At 43.1% G+C, this 24,104-nt stretch overlaps 2 protein-coding genes across 4 annotated transcripts; one reads left to right on the forward strand and one right to left on the reverse strand.

Moving 5' to 3' along the window:
• The first annotated feature begins 10,068 nt into the window (after positions 1 to 10,068).
• Positions 10,069 to 16,354, forward strand: LOC119329039 (chloride channel protein CLC-f-like). Of its 3 annotated transcripts, XM_037602026.1 has the most exons (9): positions 10,069 to 10,561; positions 11,776 to 12,178; positions 12,466 to 12,660; positions 13,620 to 14,074; positions 14,154 to 14,258; positions 14,359 to 14,592; positions 14,691 to 14,909; positions 15,008 to 15,240; positions 15,940 to 16,354. In XM_037602026.1, exons 1-9 carry the CDS (start codon positions 10,235 to 10,237, stop codon positions 15,998 to 16,000), a joined length of 2,232 nt encoding a protein of 743 aa, XP_037457923.1. In that variant the 5' UTR covers positions 10,069 to 10,234; the 3' UTR covers positions 16,001 to 16,354. The 3 variants fall into 3 exon arrangements, with proteins under 3 accessions (XP_037457923.1, XP_037457925.1, XP_037457924.1); XM_037602028.1 differs by lacking the exons at positions 10,069 to 10,561; positions 11,776 to 12,178 and having other exon boundaries at positions 12,506 to 12,637; XM_037602027.1 differs by lacking the exons at positions 10,069 to 10,561; positions 11,776 to 12,178 and having other exon boundaries at positions 12,565 to 12,701.
• Positions 16,355 to 16,606: 252 nt separating this feature from the next.
• Positions 16,607 to 20,692, reverse strand: LOC119334564 (probable WRKY transcription factor 2). The gene is made up of 7 exons (XM_037607109.1): positions 20,583 to 20,692; positions 18,956 to 19,370; positions 18,504 to 18,671; positions 17,763 to 18,358; positions 17,478 to 17,660; positions 16,809 to 17,309; positions 16,607 to 16,700 (listed from the first exon to the last, which is right to left on the reverse strand). Exons 2-7 carry the CDS (start codon positions 19,337 to 19,339, stop codon positions 16,607 to 16,609), a joined length of 1,926 nt encoding a protein of 641 aa, XP_037463006.1. The 5' UTR covers positions 19,340 to 19,370; positions 20,583 to 20,692.
• Positions 20,693 to 24,104: the final 3,412 nt, after the last annotated feature.

Below are 24,104 nucleotides of genomic sequence, written 5' to 3' on the forward strand. Positions count from 1 at the left end.
ATCTACGACAGTTCGAAAAACAAGTGAAAATTATTAAACCTAAAATATGAAGGACGAACTACTGTGTTGAGAGATGAATCTCAGAATAGAGGAATGGGTATACGGTGAAAGGCAGTTACTAAAGATTGCTACCGCATGGTTTTTATGTTCTATTGGGATCCAAACAAGCAGTGTATTGGAAGAACCATAGGCGAGCGCGATGCACGCCGACGAACACCGATGAACGGAGAAAACCCTAATGCAGACTGAAAGCAAGGGCATATGAATACATGGCAATGCTGATAAATAGCCGGAAGGGCGCCGCATTTTTCTGGTCTGAATCAAGTTGATGCAGCGGCCGAGTGGAGGTCGCTGGTGAAGGTCGACAGCGGTGTCGGAGCTCTGCGGGCCTCGGTGGTCGCGAGGAAGAAGATGAAGGGAAAGAGGCAGTGGTAAAAGTTGAGAAAGGGCCCTCTATCCCTATTTACAAGGAAGTGGTAAAATGGCATGCATGGAAATCGAGGAGGCGGAATGATTATCTTCGCAGTGCGGGTGCCTCGATTCTCGGAAGGCCTATTAAGATAATGATCCGTTATGATATCATGGGTTCTGTGCATATTTAATGCGCACGAGGTCATGGCGGGTTACAATGATTCCACTTACATGATGTCACGGCGGCTTACGATGGTTCGGCTCATGTGGTATTATGAAAGGTTACAGTGGTTTATCTGAAGGTTCAATGTTGATGGATAGTCTGTTAAAGCGGTGAAAATTGACATGAACAAGTTCAAATTAATCTGGGGCCTAATTTTGGGGATATAACCCCGAGGTATGACCCACCATGCTGGGGTCGGGTTACACCACTAGAGGTTTAATACAAAGAAGATTCAAGGAGGCCCAAGAAGAAGTATGAAGACGGCGACTCGTAGAGGCAGGCCTAGTGGAGGCCCAGGATCCGAACATGTGAACCACCATATGGTGGCTTGCCTGTTAAGGCAAGGCGATTTAGAAACCAGGCTAGTCACGTTGTGTGATCCGGCTTGGACTCTTGTAAGCCGCCGAGCTTCAACCTGTGTATATAAAGGCGAGACCTGGCAGTGGCTTAGGCCAAGAGACAATCAATCGAGAACAGGTTAAGCGTATTCGCTCCCTTGTAATCGAAACTCAAGCAATACAACTAGAAGCAGGACGTAGGCTTTTACCTCATTGTGAGGGGCCGAACCTGGGTAAATCCTTTGTGTCCTTTGTCCCATTCAACCCCTTCGAGCTAACCTACGCTACGATGGCTCCACACCTAAGTCCTTCCACAAGGGCATCTGCCGTGACAAAACCATGACAAGTAGGAAAATATTTTTCAGAGAAGTAATAAATCATATCCTGGGGACTACGCACACAACCAGGAGCAAGAGTATTGTACCATATCTTAGCATCACCCTTTAATGAGAACGGAAATAATTTGAGAATATAATAGTAGTGAATCTTCTCATCATGAGCAAATAGGCTGGCTATATCATTTAGTTTAGTCAGGTGTGCCACAACAGTTTCAGTTTCATAACCATGGAAAGGATCAGATTCAACCAAAGTATCAACTCTGGGTCGACGGAGAATTCATAATCCTTATCATCAACAAAGATAGGTGAAGTAGCAAACTTAGGATCACATTTCATTCTAGTGTTCAAAGATTTCTCCTTCAGTTTGCATAATAATTTCTTAAGATCATCTCATTGCATGCAAGAAAATCTCTAGTTCTCTCCTCATCCATAACATAACCTTCAGGTATCTTAGGCATCTCATATCTAGGAGGGCTTGGTCTAACAGGTGTTTCAGGATTTCCAGTTTCAAGTATTTCATTAGTTTCAATGATCTCATCAGTTTCAGTAATTTCATTCTCTTTAGCTAGCTCTAGCAATTTGTTCATCAAGAGCAAAGTACTAGCATCATCATGAGTAGCATTCATAGAATTAGCATCATCAATAACTTGCGACATATCAGGATGAATAGCATGTGGGGGTGTTGCAAGTCTACTCATAATAGAAGGTGAATCAAGTGCAGAGTGTGATGGCAGTTCCTTACCTCCCCTCGTCCTAGAGGGAACGATCTTGGTTTTTGTATCCTTCAGATTCTTCATAGTGATAAATTGATAATAATCCCAAGTGACTCAACAAATATAGCTATGCTGCCTGGCAACGGCGCCAGAAAAAGGTCTTGATAACCCACAAGTATAGGGGATCGCAACAGTTTTCGAGGGTAGAGTATTCAACCCAAATTTATAGATTCGACACAAGGGGGCCCAAAGAATATTTGCAAGTATTAGTAGCTGAATTGTCAATTCAACCACACCTGGAGATTAATTATCTGCAGCTATATGATTAGTAGCATAGTAATATGATAATTTTGATAGAAGTGGTAACAGTAATAGTAATGGTAACAGTGATAGCAATGGTTTTGTAGCAAGCGTAACAGTAACAGTAGAAATAGTACTTAGAAGAAACAATATGTGGAAAATTTGTAGGCAATGGATCAGTGAATTCGTTGGATGATATTCATCATATAACAGTCATAACCTAGGGCGATACAAAACTAGGTCCAGTTTATAAATATAATGTAGGCATGTATTCCGTAAATTGTCATACATGCTTATGGAAAGAACTTGCATAACATCTTTTGTCCTACCCTCCCGTGGGGTCCATACGGAAACTAAGGGATATTAAGGCCTCTTTTTAATAGAGAACCAGAATAAAGCATTACCACATAGTGAACACATGAACTCCTCAAACTACGGTCATCACCGGAAAGTATCCCGAATACCATCACTCCGGGGTTTACGGATCATAACACGTAGTAGGTGACTATAACTTGCAAGATCGGATCTAGAACATAGATATAATGGTGATAACATAAACGGTTCAGATTTGAAATCATGGCACCCGGGCCCAAAGTGACAAGCATTAAGCATGGCAAAGTCATAGCAACATCAATCTCAGAACATAATGGATACTAGGGATCAAGCCCTAACAAAATTAACTCGATCACATGATGAATCTCATCCAACTCCTAACTGACCAGCGAGCCTACGAAGGAATTACTCACTCCCGGTGGGGAGCATCATGGAATTGGCGATGGAGAAGGGTTGGTGATGACGAAGATCGAAGATCCTCCTCTCTGGAGCCCCAAACGGACTTCAGATGTGGCCTCCCGATGAAGAATAGGAGGTGGCGGCGGCTCTGTCTCGTGAAACATGATAATTCTTTCTCCCTAATTTTTTCTCCGAAAATAGGATTTTATAGAGTTGGAATCAAGGTCTGCGGGGCCACTAGGTGGGCACAACCCACCCGGGCGTGCCAGGAGGGGGGCGCGCCCTGGTGGATTGTGCTCACCCAGCCCCCCTTTGGTGGTTCTTGGCTCTAATATTTTTCTTTTATTCCATAAAAACTCTCCAAAAAGTTTCGTGCCATTCCGAGAACTTTTATTTCTGCTAAAAACAGCGTCAGTCCGGTTAGTTTCATTCAAATCATGCAAATTAGAGTCCAAAACAAGAGGAAAAGCGTTAGGAAAGGTAGATACGATGGAGACGTATCACTAGTACATGTAAGCCTAACCCACTTCCTATGTATAGGGATTTTGTGAGCAAATAATTTTTGGGAGCAAGAATCAACTAGCATAGGAAGGCAAAACAAGCATGACTTCAAAACTTCCAACACATAGAGAGGAAACTTGAGATTATTGAAATATGTAAAAGCATATATTCCTCTCCATCACAATTTTCAGTAGCATCATAAATGAATTCAACAATATAACTATCACATAAATCATTCTTTTCATGATTCATAAGCATAGAAATTTTACTACTCTCCACATAAGCAAATTTATTCTCATTTCATAATAGTGGGAGTATCATAAGAGACTCGAATACTATAAATTGTTTCCACATTAAAAGAGAAATGTTCAGAAAAAGGGTAATTATAATTATGGCAAGTTTTATAAATATAATCATCACTACTTTTTATAACATAAGTGTCATCACAATAATCATCATAAGTAGCAACTTTGTTCTCATCATAATCAATTGAAACCTCTTCCAAGGCAGTGGAATCATTACTAAATAAAGTCATGACCTCTCTTAATCCACTTTTATCATTATAATAAGATTCAACACCCTCCAAAATAGTGGGATAATTATTCTCTAAAGTTGACACTCTTCCAAACCCACTTTCATAAATATTGCAATCATCATAAATAGGAGGCATACAATCATCATAATAAATATTCTCATCAAAACTTGGGGGACTAAAAATATCATCTTCATCAAATATAGCATCCCCAAGCTTGGGACAAACATTAATTGTAGCAAATAAATTATCAAACATGTCATTCTCATCAAATATAGCATCCCCAAGCTTGTGGCTTGACATATCATAAACATAATCACTCTCATCATTAATAGTACTAATAGCACCAATAGTATAACAATTATTATCATCACAATTTTCTAAGTTGGTGCCAAAAAGATTTTCAAGATTATAAGAAGTATCATTATTTTCCCAATCATAATCACCACAATGAGTAATAGGCATAACATAAATCATCCTCAATAGTTTGTTCGGACATTGTGTCATAACTCATAAGACAAAGAATCAATATCATCATCAAGTATATCATCTTCCACAATTACTTTTGATTCATTCTCACGAGGCATAACAATAATAGGAGTAACATCATTTGGGAGGGATACCTGTTTACCTTTGCTTCTCCGTCTTTTTGTTCTCAATATCATGTGTGGGTTTAATCAACTTTTTGGAGCTCCTTATTGATGATATTGGTTGCATAGGAAGCTCATTCTCGTAACTTGCTTCATCACGAGAGACAATAAGAGGGAAAATGGAGAGCTTTGCCCTTTCATTAGTATTTCTTTTATATTCTATTGGTTTTCCCATCTTTCTATAGTTGGCAATATAAGCATTTTCATTGCAATTTACCATATAAAACATAAAGATTTCCTTCAAATTAGTTTCAACATGGTCTGTGAATATGAATGCTTCAAACCAACTATTTTTATGTGATAATTCTTCACACCCCAAAAAATAAACAAAGTTCATTATAAAGTTCAAGGGTGATCAAGTTATTGCAATATTTGGTCATGATTCGATCATGAAAAAGTATGCATTGAAAATTAAGATGACCAACTCTATTGCAAAGTTCACAAGTAATGGGGTGAAGAGAGCATAATTTTGTAGCAAATTTATCTGTCACCTTAAGCCACCAATTGGTTTTATCATGTTTATGCTTCTTACAAAATCTATCATAGGCATGTCTTCACAAACTCTACGCACTCCACAAAAATTGACATGCTTATAAGAAACATCTTTATCATGACTAGTGCAATCATCATTGGTATCATGAATACTCATAGCAAGCACACTAACAACATTGCAATCAAGTTTATCATTCAAAGATTTAGTGCCAAACATTTGATTGAATTCTTCTTCTAACATTTGAGCACAATTTTCCATTCCATCATTTTCACGAAAGACATTAAAAAGATGAAGCATATGAGGCAACCTCAATTCCATTTTTTGTAGTTTTCTTTTATAGACTAAACTAGTGATAAAACACGAAACTAAAAGATTCAATTGCAAGATCTAAAGATATACCTTCAAGCACTCACCTCCCCAACAACGGCACCAGAAAAGAACTTGATGTCTACTACGCAACATTTCTTCTTATAGACTCGTGTTGGGCCTCCAAGCGTAGAGTTTTGTAGAACAGTAGCAATTTTCCCTTAAGTGGATGACCTAAGGTTTATCAATCCATGGGAGGCATAGGATGAAGATGGTGTCTTTCAAACAACCCTGCAACCAAATAACAAAGAGTCTCTTGTGTACCCAACACACCCAATACAATGGTAAGTTGTATAGGTTCGGTGAAGAGATGGTGATACAAGTGTAATATGGATAGTAGATATAGGTGTTTGTAATATGAAAATATAAAAACAGCAAGGTAGCAAGTAGTAAAGGTGAGAAAAAACGGAATTGCAATGCTTGAAAACAAGGTCTAGGGTACATACTTTCACTAGTGCAAAGTCTCAACAATGATAACATAATTAAATCATATGGCAACCCCTCAACGTGCGACAAAGAGTCACTCCAAAGTTCCTATGGCGAAGAACATAAGATGAAATTTCTTGTAGGGCACGAAACCACCTCAAAGTTATTCTTTCTGATCAATCTTTTGAGCTATTCCTAGAAGTGTCACAAACAGCCCTAGAGCTATCCCTAATGTCACCTAGATACTTGTCACCTCAAGTATTAGTGGGTCAATTATACGATATGCATCAAACAACTTCAAATTCATAATATTCAATCCAACACAAAGAACCTCAATGAGTGCCCCAAGATTTCTACCGGAGAAACAATGATGAAAACATGCATCAACCTCTATGCATAGCCAATGTCACATCAGGAATCCGCGAGTTGAGTGCCAAAACATACATCAAGTGAATCAATAGAACACCACATTGTCACCACAGGTATCCCACGCAAGACATACATCAAGTGTTCTCAAATCCATAAAAGTATTCAATCCGATAATAGTGAAACCTCAAAGGTAAAACTCAATTCATCACAAGATATAGAGAGGGAGAAACACCATATGATCCAACTATAGTAACAAAGCTCGTGATACATCAAGATCGTGCCAAATCAAGAACACAAGAGAGAGATCAAGCACATAGCTACTGGAACATACCCTCAGCCCCGAGGGTGAACTACTCCCTCCTCGCCATGGAGACCGCCGGGATGATGAAGATGGCCTCCCGTGATGATTTCCCCCTTCGGTAGGGTGCCGGAACGGGCTCCCGATTGGTTTTTCATGGCTATAGAGGCTTGCAGCAGCGGAACTTCCGATCTAGGTTTCTTTTTGGGGGGTTTGGTATTTATGGGAATTTTTGGCGTCGGTCTCACGTCAAGGGGGTGCCCGAGGGGCCCACAAGCTCGAGAGGCGTGCCCTAGGGGGGTGGGCGCCCCCCAGGCTTGTGGCCTCCTCGGTCACTTCCTGGCCCAGCTCCGGTGCTTCCGGGGTCTCTTTTGGTCGATAAAAAATCACCGTAATTTTTCAGCCCATTCCAAGAACTTTTGTTTCTGCACAAAAAATGACACCACAGTAGTTCTGCTGAAAACAACACTAGTCCGGGTTAGTTATAATAAAATCATACCAAAACCATATAAAATTGTTGTAAACATGGTATGAATACTTAAATTATAGATACGTTGAAGACGTATCACGCCGCTAGCCACCCCCAACAATCTCTGTCACTGTCGGCCGCCTCCGAACAACTCTGGACCAGCACTATTGCGGTAGACTTGCCGCTGCCACTTGAGCCAACAAAAGCAATTGTTTGGCCAACAGGAATATGGAGGCAAAAATCTTTGAGGACTATCATATTAGGCCCGAACGGGTACACAACGAACTGATTCAAACTGAATCTCTACACAAACTTAATCCAAAACATGCCCCTTTGGGTCATCACCATTGATCTTGGACACACGGTTTATCTATTCTAGAATTCTTGTGGCAGCAACGGAGGCCTTGATGAAATGTTTCAGCTCTCGGAGTGCCATTCCAAGGGATCTGTAACATTTCTATTTCTACGATGCAGTGCTTCTACGATTTTGCGTCGACCTCATGTACCCAACGAGTCAATGAGGCCAAAAATTTCTGATGAAATGGGCCACCCCCATACTGACCATGGGGCCCAGGGCAAGGTCCGGGTCAACCCATTCCCATCTTGAATATTGTAGTGACATTTTTCCTTTTCTGGAAAAGTGGCTAAAGCCCTCAACCTCTCCATCATTGTACGTGAAAAAATTGATGTCGCTAGATTCATACTATATTGAAAAATATTTTCTTGTCGTTATGTAATGTTTCACACACAAAAGCGCATAAAATATAGTGCGACTATTCTGCACCCAAGCTCAGATGAGCCCGGATGTGAACAGTAAAATCATTTTAAATAACAAAAAAGTGATTTTTTATGGTGCAAGATGCTCAAGTGCGTGGTGCCTGTGCGAAATTTGGGGAAGTTTGAACATTGGAGGAGCGCGTGAAAAAAAAAGGTAAATTTTGGGTATGTGAGAAACTTTTGAAAACAACACTATTTGCATCCGATGTTGTCTTTGGTACCACGAGCTTCTCGAATGTCCAAACACCCTGAAATTTTGCATGGACATCACGCATCTAAGCATATTGGATGACAAAAAATGATTTTTTTTCTGCATTTTTTGGATGGAAAATGCTTGGTATCATCCGGCGGATCGCTGCGCGCGTTGACCGCCTCTATAGCCATCAAATAAACTTTTAATCGTGTGGCACACATCAACTCTTATTATATGCATGAGCTTTGCAACATGGCTTTTGTTGTGGAGGCTACTTCTGCAACACAGACCGTGTTCCAAACCTAATCCATCGATTGTGCGGCATGTGTCCAAATAGGACCCACAATCAGTCACCCATGCTTATGTTCTTATCAAAAAGGAAAAAAGTACATCCACATATTTTCTCCCGAACCTCATCTCCTACCTTCAGGTCTCTTCCATGGATGTACATCTCCAAGCACACACCCAAATCCTCTGCTGTGCATGAGAAGAGAGAGCACCCATGGCCAAGTCTAGCTGTTGCGAAATTGCTGCAAGCTTGGGGAGAGGGGCGAAGCTGCCGCCGCTTACCGCGCCCTTGCTCGCCGCCCCATCCCCGCGCCGCGGACCTACCCAACTACCGCACATCGTTCACCGTGGCCTCGTCGCCGCCAATGGTGGTGCCGCGAGACGAGTTTCTGCAACAACAACATTGTTGCAAATGGCGGCGACAAACGACCATTGATTGCAATGAGATTTCTTTATTTTTGCAACAAGCTTCTTGCTTCAGATGGGTAATTAAAAAGTTTTTTTTCCGCAACAGAGGTATTGTCTCTGAAACATAGACCTTGTTTCTAGGGATGGCAGTTTTGCCCATGGGCATGGGTACCCGCGGGTACCCTACCCAAAAACAATGAGTATGGGCAAGACTTGAAGAGATTTTCTACCCACGGGTAATGGGTACCCATACCCGCAAAATATATGGATAGAGATGGGTAAGAAATTGTGCCCATGGGTAATCCAATGGATACATAGAAACAATTAATAAATGAAAATAACTCCTATAACATGTGGGGTTAACATCCAACTCATATGGTCCAACCCTAAATCTCGTATTCCTTAAACAAGTCATAACTCATAGGCTCATAATCACCTGCTCGCCACTCCTCATACGTCCTATGTGACTCCTCAAAAAGATGAAATATCGACTCTTCGCTACCGGACTCTTGTCGAACACTCGATCCAGTGATCCCCAATTCCCACCACCGCCTTCCACTACGTCGGCCTTCCACCAACCGCTGCTCATACTCTCCTGATGCCTCCAAGAGGCCACCCACTGGAGGAGGCCACATATGTGCTATACTACTCTACCATGATCACTTGAATTTTGAACTCATTTCTCTACCTCTTAAGAATTTGAATGCTATATATTGTATCCAATGGATACCCGTCGGGTATAGGATACCCGATGGATATAGGCATGGGTGTCAGTTTATACCCATGGATATTAAAGTGGGTGGGTATAAAAAGTTTCTAAGTGTATGGGTTCGGGTAGAAGGAGGTTGCACCCGCCCATACTCTATCCATTGCCATCCCTACTTGTTTCAAAGAAAAAATGGTTCGGTAAGAGAGCAACAAGGCTCGTGTTGCAAAGCGCCAAGTGCAACACAGGCCTTGTTGCACGGGAAAAAGATCGAATGGTTGTTGAGCTCGTGATCCTACGGCTACCGAGGCGACAAATGTTTTCTAAACATCACCCGGTCGACGCGTAGCAGACCCCTCTTACTATGCGTCGGATGTAAATGAGTATGGGCTCGGAATTGAATTATATCGGCAAAAAATAGAGTATTTGCTGGTAAAAATCTTTCGCTAATGAAATAGAACACGCCATGTATTTTGGAAATAGAGCCTTTGACGAGGGGTAACCTGGAAAACAAGCACGCGCACTTCCCTTTCCTCCCTCCTAACGTCCGCCCACACCTCTCCCTCTGCCCGCCTCGCCATCGCTCAACCGCCGACGAGATCGCCCGAGACAAATCCCCCAGATCCGCCGCGGGCCAGCGAGCCCGGGAACCTAGTTTTGATGCAATTGCGCTAAGCTCGCGCTCCTGCCCTGCCCGCGCGCCATGGCGCACAGCGACCTCGAGCCGCTGCGTTCCGGCGCCGCCGCGCTGCCGTCCTCCTCCGACCCCGACTCGCCGACGACCCCGCGAAGGAACCGCGTGCGCGAGCTGCTGCGGAACCTGGACCGCCGGCTCTCGAGCAGGGGGCGCCATAACCACGTCGACAGCGGCCCGGCGTCCCCTACGGCGGCGGGGGAGGCGGGGGCGCCCAGGAGGGAGGAGGAGAGTGACGAGCTCGGGGACGGCGCGCCGCCCGAGTGGGCGCTGCTGCTCGTCGGGTGCCTCCTCGGGCTCGCTACCGGCATCTGCGTCGCCGCGTTTAACCGCGGGGTAAGTAAGAGATCTGCGTGGAGGAAAAATGCGTTATTTATCAGTTCTTTCAAACGGTTTCTTTTGGGGAAAATAGTATTCTGCCGAGATCTCTATGCCTGGCAAGTACAGGGTCTATGAGATTTACTTTTATCTTTCTAAGGTGACTGTTTTTGTGAGTCTGTTGCCATGAGATAGATGTTTTGGGGATTTCCAGACACTCTGGACTATGAATGAGGGTATACATTTACATGCATTATAGTACTCCCTCTGTAAACTAATATAAGATCTTTTAGATCACTACTACTAGTGATCTAAAAGATGCTCCCTCCGTTCCTAAATATTTGTCTTTCTAGAGATTTCAACAAGTGACTACATACGAAGCAAAATGAGTGAATCTACACTCTAAAATATGTCTATATGCATCGGTATGTGGTAGTCCATTTGAAATCTCTAAAAAGACAAATATTTAGGAACGGAGGAGTATTATATTAGTTTACAGTGGGAGTAGTTCTGTAGCACACTCCTGTATGAGGCAACACAGAGATGTGGAAGAAACTTATTGTCTCATTTGTGGTGAAGATGATTGTAAATGTGAACATGTGTTGTTTGGTTATCTTCACATGGAATATGATGCTACAGAGAATTGCTGATAGCCGGTCCAGTTATGGTCTCTGCTAGTTAAGAGCATTCGTGTTAGTGTATGTCTTGTGATGGTATGGGGGTGAGCAAGGCCAAGGAGTTCTATGTGCAGTATGTTAACCTGATGATGATTTGCCGTTTTGATGAGGTTTTGTGTTATTTAATGTCTTCTTGCTGCTGATTCCGGTTTGATGAGGTTTTGTTCTGATTGTGTGCTTTGGAGAGCTTTGAGTGGGGGTTGTGGTACATTGGGAGTAGTATTTTGGTGTTATTTCAGGTCTCAGATAGAGACTAAGGCCATCTCTGTGTTAAGACACTTCTATGTTCTTGCATTGTAATTGTTTGAGTCATGTGGAGCTACTACTAATTATTTTTTACTACAGGGTGAGATCCAAATCCTTGTGTAGTTGCATGTTTGGTGTCTGTCTGTGTTTTTAACTCTTTAGATCTAATGGGAAAGACCTTGCTTAGGAAGATCATAGTCATTAAGCAGGAGCTATTCAATCAGATTTAGTTTATTGTTTGAACTAAAAGGTTCTTTTGTAGTCTTTCCCGTTCAGCTGTTTGAAAAACACTTGCCTTGCCCTTTTCAGGTGCATGTCATACATGAATGGGCATGGGCAGGCACACCCACCGAGGGCGCTGCTTGGCTTCGCCTGCAGAGGCTTGCTGATACTTGGCATAGGATATTGTTAATTCCAGTGACTGGTGGAGTTGTTGTTGGTATGATGCATGGATTGCTGGAGATATTTGAGCAGATAAGGCTATCGATGTCATCTCAAAGGGAAGGTATCGATTTCATGAGTGCGATTTTTCCTGCAATCAAGGCCATCCAAGCTGCAATTACTTTAGGGACGGGATGTTCATTGGGTCCTGAAGGGCCTAGTGTTGATATTGGCAAGTCTTGTGCAATTGGGTGCGCTGAAATGATGGAGAACAACAGGGAACGAAGGATTGCTCTTATTGCAGCTGGATCAGCTGCTGGAATTGCTTCAGGTATACCTAAGTAACTATATCTGTTCAAATGTTCACATGCATAAGATAGAATTAAATAACAACGAAATCCTGCTAAGATGCTAGGCAGAAGTTAAAGAAGAAAGGACGATGCAATAATTAGACAAGCAAGAAGGACAACAAATCATATTTAGGAACATTATAGATCTTTGCGGGAGTGAAGAGCAGATTCATATTCTTTTATGTTACCAGCTCCTTAGTCCCATACTCATGTTGTTGAGTTTCTTTCCTATATTCCTCCCCTGACACTTGTGTTACTATATGTTCAGGTTTTAATGCTGCAGTTGCTGGATGTTTTTTTGCTATCGAAACAGTACTGAGGCCACTCCGAGCAGAGAACTCACCACCCTTTACAACTGCTATGATTATTTTGGCATCAGTTATATCATCAACTGTGTCCAATGTTTTGTTAGGGGAGAAGGCAGCTTTTATTGTCCCGACGTATGAACTAAAATCTGCCGCTGGTATTTTATCTTATTCCGATCAAATTTGGTATTACAGAAAGGTAGTTCTTGTTTAATTAGTAGATATGTATTATGTGCTCTACTGTAGTAGGAAAATTAGGGTGTCATCTTGCACCTGCTTCTTTTTCTTGAACACCCATAAAAACGTGTGTTGTATCTTGCACCTGGTTTCTAGTTTTTATCTTTTGTTTTGTTTTTGCAAGAAATCAGTCTATTTGCTGCACTATGCATAAAAATGATGTTTTTGCTAGTTTTAGTAATTTTAATAGGGTAAATATCTATTTCCAACCCTGTTTTCCAAATAGTAAGTCATTATAGCCCATTTTGCTTGCAAATATGACACCTTATTTTTTTTGTTCTAGGCAAATTTATCATGAGAAAATTACCTTAGTATCAAGCAAACAAGTAAAAATTAGAAAAAATGCAATATGATGAAACATGTGGGGCTCGGGCCCACGTCGTAGTAACATGGTGGATAATATTTTCCAACTTGCCAATCTTTTGTCTGACACTCTGACCAGTTGACTATGTACTTTCTTTTTAGTACTCCAGCATTTTTGGCTACAATATCCCATCTTAGCATTCATCTTCCCCTTTTGAAACAAAGAAATTTAAATAACGGTATGATGTGTTAGTTATTAACTGATGAATTTATAATGCTTAATTCCTGGTATAAAATCCCAGAACTGTAGGTGGCTTGTGCAGGAGAGAAAACAATAGTTATAGCACCTTCTGTAGTCTCCTCGGTCTACCAGCTATGCAATTATAATGCACAGCTAGCAGCATGATCCATTCCTTGTAAATTTACATTCGGTTTTAGCACTTGTTGCTGCGATTCTTTTTCATCTGGCAGTTAGACATTTATTAATTCCCAATTCTGATGTTTCAGAATGTGTATTTATTATTGTTTAAAATTTCAGTTGTCTAAGTATGCAACTGACTAAAGTTATATTGTGCAGAGCTTCCACTCTATCTTATTCTAGGCATGCTTTGTGGGGTAGTGAGTGTGGTATTCAGGCAGCTGGTTGTTTGGTTCACAAAGACTTTCGACTTGATAAGGAAAAAATTTGGTCTCCCTGCTGTAGTATGTCCGGCTTTAGGTGGTCTTGGAGCAGGTTTAATAGCTCTAAGATACCCTGGAATACTGTATTGGGGTTTCACCAATGTAGATGAAATTCTACATACCGGAAAAAGTGCTTCAGCTCCTGGAATTTGGCTATTAGCTCAGTTGGCTGCTGCAAAAGTTGTTGCGACTGCACTATGCAAAGGTTCTGGTCTTGTTGGTGGTCTATATGCCCCAAGCTTGATGATTGGTGCTGCTGTTGGTGCTGTTTTTGGGGGCTCAGCGGCAGAATTAATAAACTCTGCCATTCCGGGTAACACTGCTGTTGCACACCCTCAAGCTTATGCACTTGTAAGTTTTGTTTTTGAGCTAGGCGGGTAGTTTAAAGTTTGATATGGCCAAAAGTAATACTACTTTCTACTTAATTCAGGTGGGAATGGCTGCTACCCTAGCCTCAGTTTGTTCAGTTCCATTGACATCTGTACTGCTACTCTTTGAACTGACAAAAGATTACAGAATTCTACTTCCTCTGATGGTAATGTCCATCCGATGCATTTGTTATTTTGCTGTAAAAGCATGTCATTTAACATACTAAATATACCAAGTTTAAGCTTACACTTGTTTTCGATTAACAGGGAGCTGTTGGTTTAGCAATATGGGTCCCATCGGTTGTAAGTCACTCCAGCAACAAAGAGATGTTTGAGGCTACATCTCCTCGCCATGGTTATGCGTCACTATTACCCCCTGCTGATAGGAGTGAGACAGATGGGAGACGACCAGATGGAGATGATGTTGAACTAGCAATTCTAGAAGATGATCTATATCACTATGGTAGTAACAGTGAGGAGATGCTTCTCGATGAGTTGAAGGTCTAACAGTTCATGTTCCAGTTTTTCTTTTTTTCATTTGATTAAATATGCTAAACTGTGCTGGCTATTTTAAACCTTTCTAACAAGAACTCTTCCAGGTATCTCGAGCAATGTCAAAGCATTTTATCAAGGTTACATCTACAGCCACTATCAAGGAGGCAACACTGCTTATGCATGATAAGCAGCAAGGTTGTGTTCTTGTTGTAGACAATGAAGATTTTCTTGAAGGGATTGTTACAGTTGGTGACATTCGTCGCAGAGGATTTGAATCAAGTGAAGATGCTAATGGTACTGGGGAAAATTCATCTGATCTGGATGTATGTAACCTCACAAATCTATGGTCTACAGTTAAACTTACCATCTGATTGTCATTTTCTGTAAAACAACACACATATTAATCGAAGGGTCTTTTCAGGTGAATTCTGCTCTTGTTACATCGTGCCTCACACGAGGGTTTCAGTACCATGGCAATGAAAGAGGGCTGGTGACCTGCTTTCCCGACACAGATCTGAGCACGGCTAAGGTGCTCATGGAAGTCAAAGGTATCAAGCAACTTCCAGTGGTCAAAAGGGGGGCTGGTCGTAGGAATGATGGGCGGCGTAAAGTTCTCGGGCTTCTTCATTACGAGTCAATAGGGCGATGCTTAAGGTGATCCTTGTTAAGACTTATACTTTTTATTCAATTAGGTGGACTATTTCTGTGACAACGATAATTCTGTGCTAGATAAAGCAGCCAAGCGCCAACCACTTCCAGGATTCCAGATAAATCTATTGACCCTGGTGTAACTTTGAATTTTGAACTGACAAACTCTTACATGGCGATTGTTTTTCTTTTAGACTCTTAATCAAAACTACTTTGCTTGGACAAGGAAAGAATGCACTGTACCCACTTATATCCTCTCACTGTCTAACAAACAACATCTAAAAGCACAACCGACCTAATTTTCCTACCAAGATACCGGAATAGTTATAGTCAATCTATTGGTTTCCTTGGCTTTGACCCGCAAGCTCAATGCAGTTATCGTATTTTGGCTTCCTGCTTGGGGTGCACATATCACAGTGCACAAAGCTTCTTCTGAACAAACTAGTATTTGGCCCGTGGCCATTCGTTAAATTGCATTGATAGACATTAGACAGATAGCAATTAACTTGTTGACAGCCATATCTTACAATATAATGGCGGTTATTTTTCTGGTAACTGAAGCAGAGGTGGACTGTGAGTCTGTAGATACATTGATTGAAACTGAGTCCTTGCAAGGGGGAGAGGACTGGTCTACGAGAACTCTTGTACTTTCTTCCTGCCATACGAAAGCACTCTGACACGAATGTTTGAACAATGCTTGTGCAGGGAGGAGCTGGAGCGGTGGAAGGCGATTTATCAGAGAGAATTCCCAGCAGCCAGCAGTTAGCTGGCAGTGAGCATGGAGGCACCGAACATGCAGAGCTGCAGTTTTGGTTGTAATTTTTAGTGAAGAAAATACCAAATACATAAATCGACGTTTCAACAAACTAGGGAGTTAGGGTTAACTTGAACACCTCAGTTAAAAGAGTCCTTCACCAAATGTAAAGTGTTTTGGAGCTTGCCAGGATACACATTTCGTATGGATTACAGATTATAAGAGGTGATGGTGTGGTTTTCAGCTTTGATGTTTCTGGGTTCTGACATGATAATATAGTGGGAACATATTGCTTGGCCTTTTGCAACTCAATCCAAAAAACAAATGTAAGTTGGTTATTGTGGAAATTGTTAGTACTTAGTGTCGTATCTTTATGTTGCGCAATGATGATTTGCTGTAAATAGGTGTGCTGTTGCGCCATAATAAAATGTGTAAACCAGAATAACTCAGGATCTGAACTGCAGTGAGTTAAAACTGTCAGATTAGGTAAATCAAAAACATGTAAAGTTTTACAGGATCTGACTATAGTTGATTCAATGTTCGCTTGAAACCTGAATATTTCAGCAACGAAGGTAATGCCCTCCCCCAGAAACCATATGGCAACTTTGGTTAGCTACCTCAGATCTTAATCCATTTTTCCTGCTTAAAATCATTTGAATTCTCTGTGTTCCCTTTTTCTGTAAGACGAGTCCTCTGTAACCATGAAGTGAAACTGAAAAAAGGTGACATGGAAGAACAAGGGTACATCACCAAAATTGTTTTCACATACAAAAGCATAAGATAATGCATGTCTTATCTTACAAGAGACCTGAATATTTACATGTTAGGACCCTGAGACAACCTGCTCATCAGCTGCTGGTAAGCTGCCGGACCAGTTCCACTCTGGTCTGCTGGCCGTGCTGCCGGATTCCCCTTCACCTCCCTTGCCTGCAGCACAAGCCTTGGGTTCCCCTGCATAGCCGATGGATGGCCAGCCATCATCTGCGCCGGCACCGGAACAAGCGCCAGGCCGCGGGGCAGCATTCCAAAGGGGAAGCCGCCTGCTACACCGAGCTGCGCAAGTGAGCCATAAGCAGCAGCGCCACTGTACTGAGGGATGATACCTCCTTGTGCTGGTCCTGACCTCCAGTGGAGGCCATTAGCTTGTGGCAGTGGCGCAACATGACCATGACCTGAGCTTGGGTAGCCATTGTTTCTGTCAGCTGGAACCTCATGGGTGTGCTTGCCCTCGTACGTTGTGATGACCGATTTCAGGTCATTCGACGCCCTCTCGACGTGCTTGCGCACCGGGCAGCTCGGGTGCGTGCATTTGTAGTAGCTCCTGCACACATACGGAGCAAAAGGGTGGGTGTTTCTTCTTCGGGGCCAAGTGTTTCTGAAGCTAACAATCTATTTCGTCAGTCCCAAAATTCTTGTCTTAGATTTGTCTAGATACGGAGTACTACTTTGTGTCCTACCAAGGGAATGAAAGAAATCGCAGAGAAGTGACCTTGGATTTGGGTTGCCTTTGACAACTTTCTGCCCGTACTTGCGCCAGCGGTAACCGTCGTCAAGCACGTCGACCTCGCTTGTGGTCTGCACGATGACGCGGGCCTCTCGGACAGCTCTCGACGCCAGAGCCCCTATGTCTATAGTACCGATGGCGGTGGCTGGAGTGACATAATCCATCATCCTGAAATGAGATTCAAAAGAACCGATGATGTAGCTACCAACATCGGTTTATTGGAACTACAGCAGGCTTGTGTTAGGGAATTAGTGAAGAAGTTTAACTAACCTTCTCTTCGACTCAGTCACATCTTGGTCCCTGTCAATGCCCGAAGATACAGTACCATGTGCTTCCCTGTTGTTGTCCTCACCGGAGAGTGTCGGCGGCGAGACATCAATAGCTTCTCGGATAGCTGATCTGTCTGCAAATCCTTCTCTGTTAAGAGAAGCAGACAAGTTTGTCGCAGGAACTTCACCATGTGCATGTTGGAAGTGGTCATCCAAAGCATTCTCTTCGCCATCGGCTTGCAGATCGTTGGAGTGTGAGAAGGGGACGCTTGGCCGTCTGTCGGGGGGCGGTAAAGGGTGATTGTGAGAACCTTTGTAGACTATCTCTGTTATATCGCCATCTTGACAACGCTCCACCTTTTTCTTGACGGGGCAATTTTGGTGACTGCATTTGTAGTAGCTTGTTGGATGTTCACTGTTCTTCACTTGCTTCTTCCCATATTTCCTCCAATTATATCCATCCTCGGCACGGACAATGATCGTTGCTGGAGAATCGTCTCCGTTTCTGTTTGCCTTGCTATCTTCTTGTTCGTTGTCAGGGATACGGTGATTGTTCTCGCTTGCTAAGGGCTGGTTGTGATGAGTAACACTGGGACCCTGAACAGTTAAACCTTTTTCAGGTCAATGCATCATTGAAAAGAGGATTTGACTTTGCTTGCAATTTTTGCAAGAACGAGAAAACCGGCGCTGCCAGATAGTGACAGGAAATAGGCGATAAGATAGTAATCTTGGAGAAAATTACCTTGTCAACAAATGAAAAAGTTGGTTTAGACCTCAAAATTTGCTGGAAGGAGATTGTATGATCATCATGTGACAGCTCTTGAGCCTTCTTATGGACCGATGGTATTGTTGTATTAGCATTAGTACGCATCAGAAATGGCAATTTACCGGTCGTAGGAGAAGGTTGTGCCTGCATAAACAATAACCATTTACAAAAGTTTGACACCGTAAACATTATACTGGGAGCATCATATCCAAGAGCAATAATAATCGACAATTCCAAGAAACTGCAGATTGTACAATACAAATAAAAATGGAGCTATCCTAGTCAGAGAATAGTTTGATCATGTACTGATAAAAATGCTCCCCATAGGTGATCATTGCACATAACTGAAATTGATCGAGGCAGGGATAGTAACATACGATTGCGTTGGGAAGAAAAACCGGTGACTCAAGAAGTTCCCTTGGACTCACACCGGGTGGAATTATGATAGGAGACCGAATCGACGCGGAAAAACCAACACGGGAAGTGTCGATCTTGAGTGCACAGAAACCGTTCCTTTCTGCTGGACTGCCACTATCTGGGCTTGATTTCTCATTAGCATCAAACAGGTTTGGTTCAAAATGGAGAGAGGTTTTTGTAACTTGAGAACTTTCTCCCGGGCTCGAACCGACAGAAGCTTTGCTCCTCTCCATTCCATCATGAGGTTTGTTGCTGCCACTGTCACTGGAAACATCGGAGAAGGGACCGGAGCTGAAATCATTGTTGAACAGGCTCAACATGAGTGTTCTTGGGCTGGGTGTGGAGAGCATCCAATCCTCCATCACTGCTCCACGCCTGTTGCTGGCCCCAGCCATTGAGCTAACAACTGTAGGTTAGAGGCTTAGACTGAAACAGGGAAAGAAAAATACATCATTCACAGCTGAGACAAATGAATATTTCTGGTAATAAAGTGAAGAGCAGAAAGAGCAGTTTATGTAGAAACTCCATCATTGCAATCTATGCTAAGATGCTTGGATACATTAAACTACATACATGTGCAAATTCCTACGGGCCCAGTTAAAACACAACATGGAGCTTAAGCCCAGAAGTCCATTTTAAACATTGAACTATTATTCATATTAAATTCCGGACTTTCAAAACCTCCGTTTAAAATGAACAATAGAGCAGTTTTAAAATTCGGTTTCGTGTTTTGGGCATTTAAAAATATGTGCGAAAAAACATGGATGTTGGGGATGCTATGAAATGACAACATACAAAAATTCATCAAACAAGTATGGCTATTATGTCATGTTAAGAAAATGCGTGAGAAATTCATTTCTCTTTTGTGTTTCCTGTATGGAACAGAAATGATCACATTGGACAGTAAAATCAAAAGAAATAAAAAAAAATCTGAAACTTTGTGGCATTAATTATGAACAAATGTTTTAGGTGCTTGCAAAGTTTGGTGGCCAAATAACGTCAAATGATCTCCATACAAACGGAATACAAATCTGCTCAAACAGTGCACATACATTTGAGCACAAATATATATTTTTTTGTACAGAGCTCCTCGGATGTCATTTGGCCACCAAATTTTGCAAGCACCTAAAACATTTGGTCATAATCGAAGCTAAAAAGTTTCAGATTTTTCTAATTTGTTTTGCTATGTTTTCGATTGTGGGTGTAGCGTGGGTGCACCTACCTGGGGTATCCAATTTCTTTATGAAATGTTGCAGATTACGAATTCCTAGTAATCCCTACAAATAATTTTGTTTCCACACACTTCCGAAAGGCCGGATGCACAAGACCACTTTCCAGAACTAGCATATGGTGCAGTTTTAGAAGTCCGGGGTTAATATAAACTGTTTCATCGTATTGAGCTCAAGTTGGACCAAGCACATGGTTCAAAATAGACTTGTTTCACAGTTAAAATAAGCAGCAACCTTGCATACATGAGACAGTTGAGTGAATCTCCCCCAGGAAATTAATTACAGGACGAAATGTGGGAATCACACTTGCAACATCATCAATCTAATTCAGAGCAACAAAATAGCTCTCAGAATTCTAAAATTGATGCCAGCAATCAAAGAGAGAGAGAGAAATAGGCTGATAACTCACCTGAAGTGGGCTTGATTCCTTCTCCTCCAAGCAACCAACAAAACCAAGAAAAGGGACGAGCCTACGAACAGAGGCAGGAATTTTTCTGCAGAAAACAGCGGGAATGGATGGGATCCTTGTGCAGCAAGACGAACAGGACCGAAGTGCGCAGGCTCACTCGCTGGCTGCTGCTCTGTGCCGTGTGTATTATTCTGCAGAAAACAGCGGGAATGGATGGGTTCTTGATTGCTTTTTTTCCAGGGCAGAGAGAGAGAGAGAGAAAGGAGAAGAGGAAGATGGCGGAGAGAAGTGTGGAGAAGATGTCGCGGGCGGTGATGGGCTCCAAAATTCATGTGCCCAGCGGCGGAGCTGCTGCTGTGTCGTCTTCGCCGCCCAATTTGCCCCCCGTCTTCTGTGGAAACCGAGGGCTCCTTTGATTCGAAGGAGTATAAGATTTTCGAAGGATTAAAATCCTTAGTTTTCTTTCTTCTATATTGGTTCTTCGATTCGTAGGATTAGATCCTACATGAAAATCTAACATCCACTTCACTCGTCTTTTACAATTCTTTTGTTTTTCTTGTGTCATCAAACATTCCTTATTAATCTTATAAAATTCAAATAAACGTGCCACTCAAATCCTATAGTTTTTTTTATTTCTGCGTTTTAAAGTCCTAAGAATCAAAGATGTTGCAACTGTTTCTTGCTAGGCGAAACAGTTACCGAAAAAAGGCTTTCGCCCCGCTTTTTATATAAAGCACCAACCACATATTACAGCCATCATCACAACAAAGAAGGAAAAGAAAGAGAAAACAAAATCGACAAGGATACAAACACTACGGAACAACAAGCGACGACCTCCGATCATGCCATCGACGCAACCGCGACAAGGGAGCAATTCGCCACTGGAGGGAGGCCACGCTCCATCAACTCCCAAGGGCCAACCCTATTGTCCTACCTTCTGCCGCTGCCTCCGAAGAGGGCACCCCTGCCCTCTGAAAGGGCATTTCCCTACTTTATGTTTTGGATGATGATGACAACCCTTTGTGGTCTAATCGTATGCTATATGTTTCAGGTTCTCGATGCTTAGGCTTACATCGGATTGCTATTGCCTCTTGAAGGAAAAGATCGAAGACGTGTCCTCTACGCTTTTATTTTCTTTGGTCGTAGAGTACCCGTACTATCAAGAGGGAATCCTCATTAGGAAGCTCCGGGGGAATCAGTTCACGTACACTTTTCTCACCCTCTCTTTGCCTTCCTCAGGTGTGTGTGAGAGAGAGAGTTTTCCTTGCCTCTTCCCCTCTTTCCTGCTCACTGTTTCTGCCCAGCGGTTGTACCGCTCTCTGGAGCGGTTGTACCGCTGGGTCTTGTCGCTCACCAGCTTTGCTCGAGCGGTTGTACCGCTGCCTCCGGGCGGTGGTACCGCCACCATGCTCTGCAACCACTGGGGCGATGGTTCCGTCCATGCACCGCTCAAGTACCGCTCTCGCTTCTGGTTTGATGCGGTTCTTGGGCGGTAGTGGCCCGGTTGTCCCGGTCGTTCCACGATGACCGGTACCACCGGTGGTCCGAGCGGTTCTTCTGCTCAGAACTTAGCCGCCCAAGAGCTCAAGGCCATGCGGTTGTTCCGGCCAGGCACCACCCAAGTACCGGTCAAGTCCTGTTTTGATGCGGTGGTTGTGCGGTAGCCAGGCGGTTAGTCCGATTATTTTTCTTAGCCGGTACTACCGCCTGCCTGTCCGGTTGTACCGCTTGGTAGGGTTCTGCAGTTACACCATGAGTCCCGGTTGTACCGGGACGAGGACCGTTGTACCGCTGCAGTGCAAAAAACGCAGTAACGGTTGGAAATGTGGGTGACTATTTAAGGGAGCTTCTCCCACCTACCACTTTTACCTTTGACCTCTCTCACTCCACCATTAATGCCCTTCAAGCTCTCTTGCCCGATCTCTCTCTCTAGCCACTCAAACTTGTTGATTTGCTAGGGATTGAAGGAGGAGACCTAGATCTACACTTCCACCAAAGGATATTTACTTCCCCCATACTTTCTTGTGTGGATTTTGTTACTCTTGGGTGTTTGAACACCCTAGACGGTTGAGGTCACCTCGGAGCCATATTCCATTGTGGTGAAGCTTCGTGGTTTTTGTTGGGAGCCTCCAATTAAGTTGTGGAGAGAGCCCCAACCTTGTTTGTAAAGGTTCAGTCGCCACCTTTAAGGGCACCAATAGTGGAATCATGGCATCTCGCATTGTGTGAGGGCGTGAGGAGAATACGGTGGCCCTAGTGGCTTCTTGGGGAGCATTGTGCCTCCACACCGCTCCAACGGAGATGTACTTCCTCTCAAAGGAAAGGAACTTCGGCAACACATCCTCGTCTCCACCGTCTCCACTCTTGGTTATCTCGTGCCTTTATTTGAGCAAGCTTACTTGTTTCATATCTCTTGCTTGCTTGTGTATCTATCCTCGTTGCATCATATAGGTTGCTCACCTAGGTGCATGTAACACCCTCGATGCGACTATAGCTCCCACGTGTCGAGGCACGACTTAGAGACATAATCGCATTGAAGGCATATGTCGCAAGTTAGGTAATCTTCACAACATCCCATGTAACATAATAATAAAAAGGGAGATAACATAGTTGGCTTACACTCGCCACGTCAATCAAGTACAGAAATAACATTACATCATTCAAACACTCATGGCCCGACTACGGCGCCAAAATAAAGAGAACCCAACATGCGACAACGGTCCCAATCACCCCCGACTGGGCACCACTACTGATCATCGGGAAAGGAAACATAGTATCGTTGAGAGTCTTTGTCAAACTCCTACTTGAGCTCATACGCGTCTCCTGGAGTGGAATCATCAGGCCCTGCATCTGGTGTAATAGTAATCTGTGAGCCACGGGGACTCAGCAATCTCGCACCCTCGCGATCAAGACTATTTAAGCTTATAGGTAAGGCAAGGTAAAATATGAGTGGAGCTGCAGCAAGCGACTAGCAAGTATGGTGGCTAACTTATTCGCAAAAGAGAGCGAGAAGAGGAGGCAAAGCACGAGCGAGAAGCTAGAGAACAACCTGCGCAAACATTACTCCAACACCGTGTCCACTTCCCAGACTCCGCCGAGAAGAGGCCATCACGGTAACACACTCAGTTGATTCATTTTAATTAATTAAGGTTCAAGTTATCTACAACCGGACATTAACAAATTCCCATCTGCCCATAACCGCGGGCACGGCTTTCAAAAGTTCAATCCCTGCAGGGGAGTCCCAACTTAGCCCATGACAAGCTCTCACGGTCAACGAAGGAATAGACCTCCTCCCAAGACGTTCCGATCAGACTCGGTATCTTGGTTACTCAAGACACTTCGACAGGTTAAAACAAGACCAGCAACACCGCCCGAATGTGCCAACAAATCTCGATAGGAGCTGCACATATCTCTTTCTCAGGACACACTCAGATGAGACATCCTACGAGTAAAACCAACCCTCAAGTTGCCCCGAGGTGGCCCCGCAGTCTACTCGGTCGGACCAACACTCAGAGGAGCACT

This window comes from Triticum dicoccoides, chromosome 7A (assembly GCF_002162155.2).
Source record: "Triticum dicoccoides isolate Atlit2015 ecotype Zavitan chromosome 7A, WEW_v2.0, whole genome shotgun sequence".
Lineage (NCBI taxonomy): Eukaryota > Viridiplantae > Streptophyta > Magnoliopsida > Poales > Poaceae > Triticum > Triticum dicoccoides.

Coding starts and splice junctions, on each gene's coding strand:
- LOC119334564 (XM_037607109.1), bottom strand. CDS start 19,339: ATGGCTGGGGCCAGCAACAGGCGTGGAGCAGTGATGGAGGATTGGATG. Junction 17,661..17,762: donor GTGACTGAGTCGAAGAGAAG/GTTAGTTAAACT, acceptor ATCTCATTTCAG/GATGATGGATTATGTCACTC. Junction 16,701..16,808: donor TTGTCTCAGGGTCCTAACAT/GTAAATATTCAG, acceptor ACCTTTTTTCAG/TTTCACTTCATGGTTACAGA.
- LOC119329039 (XM_037602026.1), top strand. CDS start 10,235: ATGGCGCACAGCGACCTCGAGCCGCTGCGTTCCGGCGCCGCCGCGCTG. Junction 10,562..11,775: donor TCGCCGCGTTTAACCGCGGG/GTAAGTAAGAGA, acceptor TGCCCTTTTCAG/GTGCATGTCATACATGAATG. Junction 14,593..14,690: donor TGCTTCTCGATGAGTTGAAG/GTCTAACAGTTC, acceptor GAACTCTTCCAG/GTATCTCGAGCAATGTCAAA.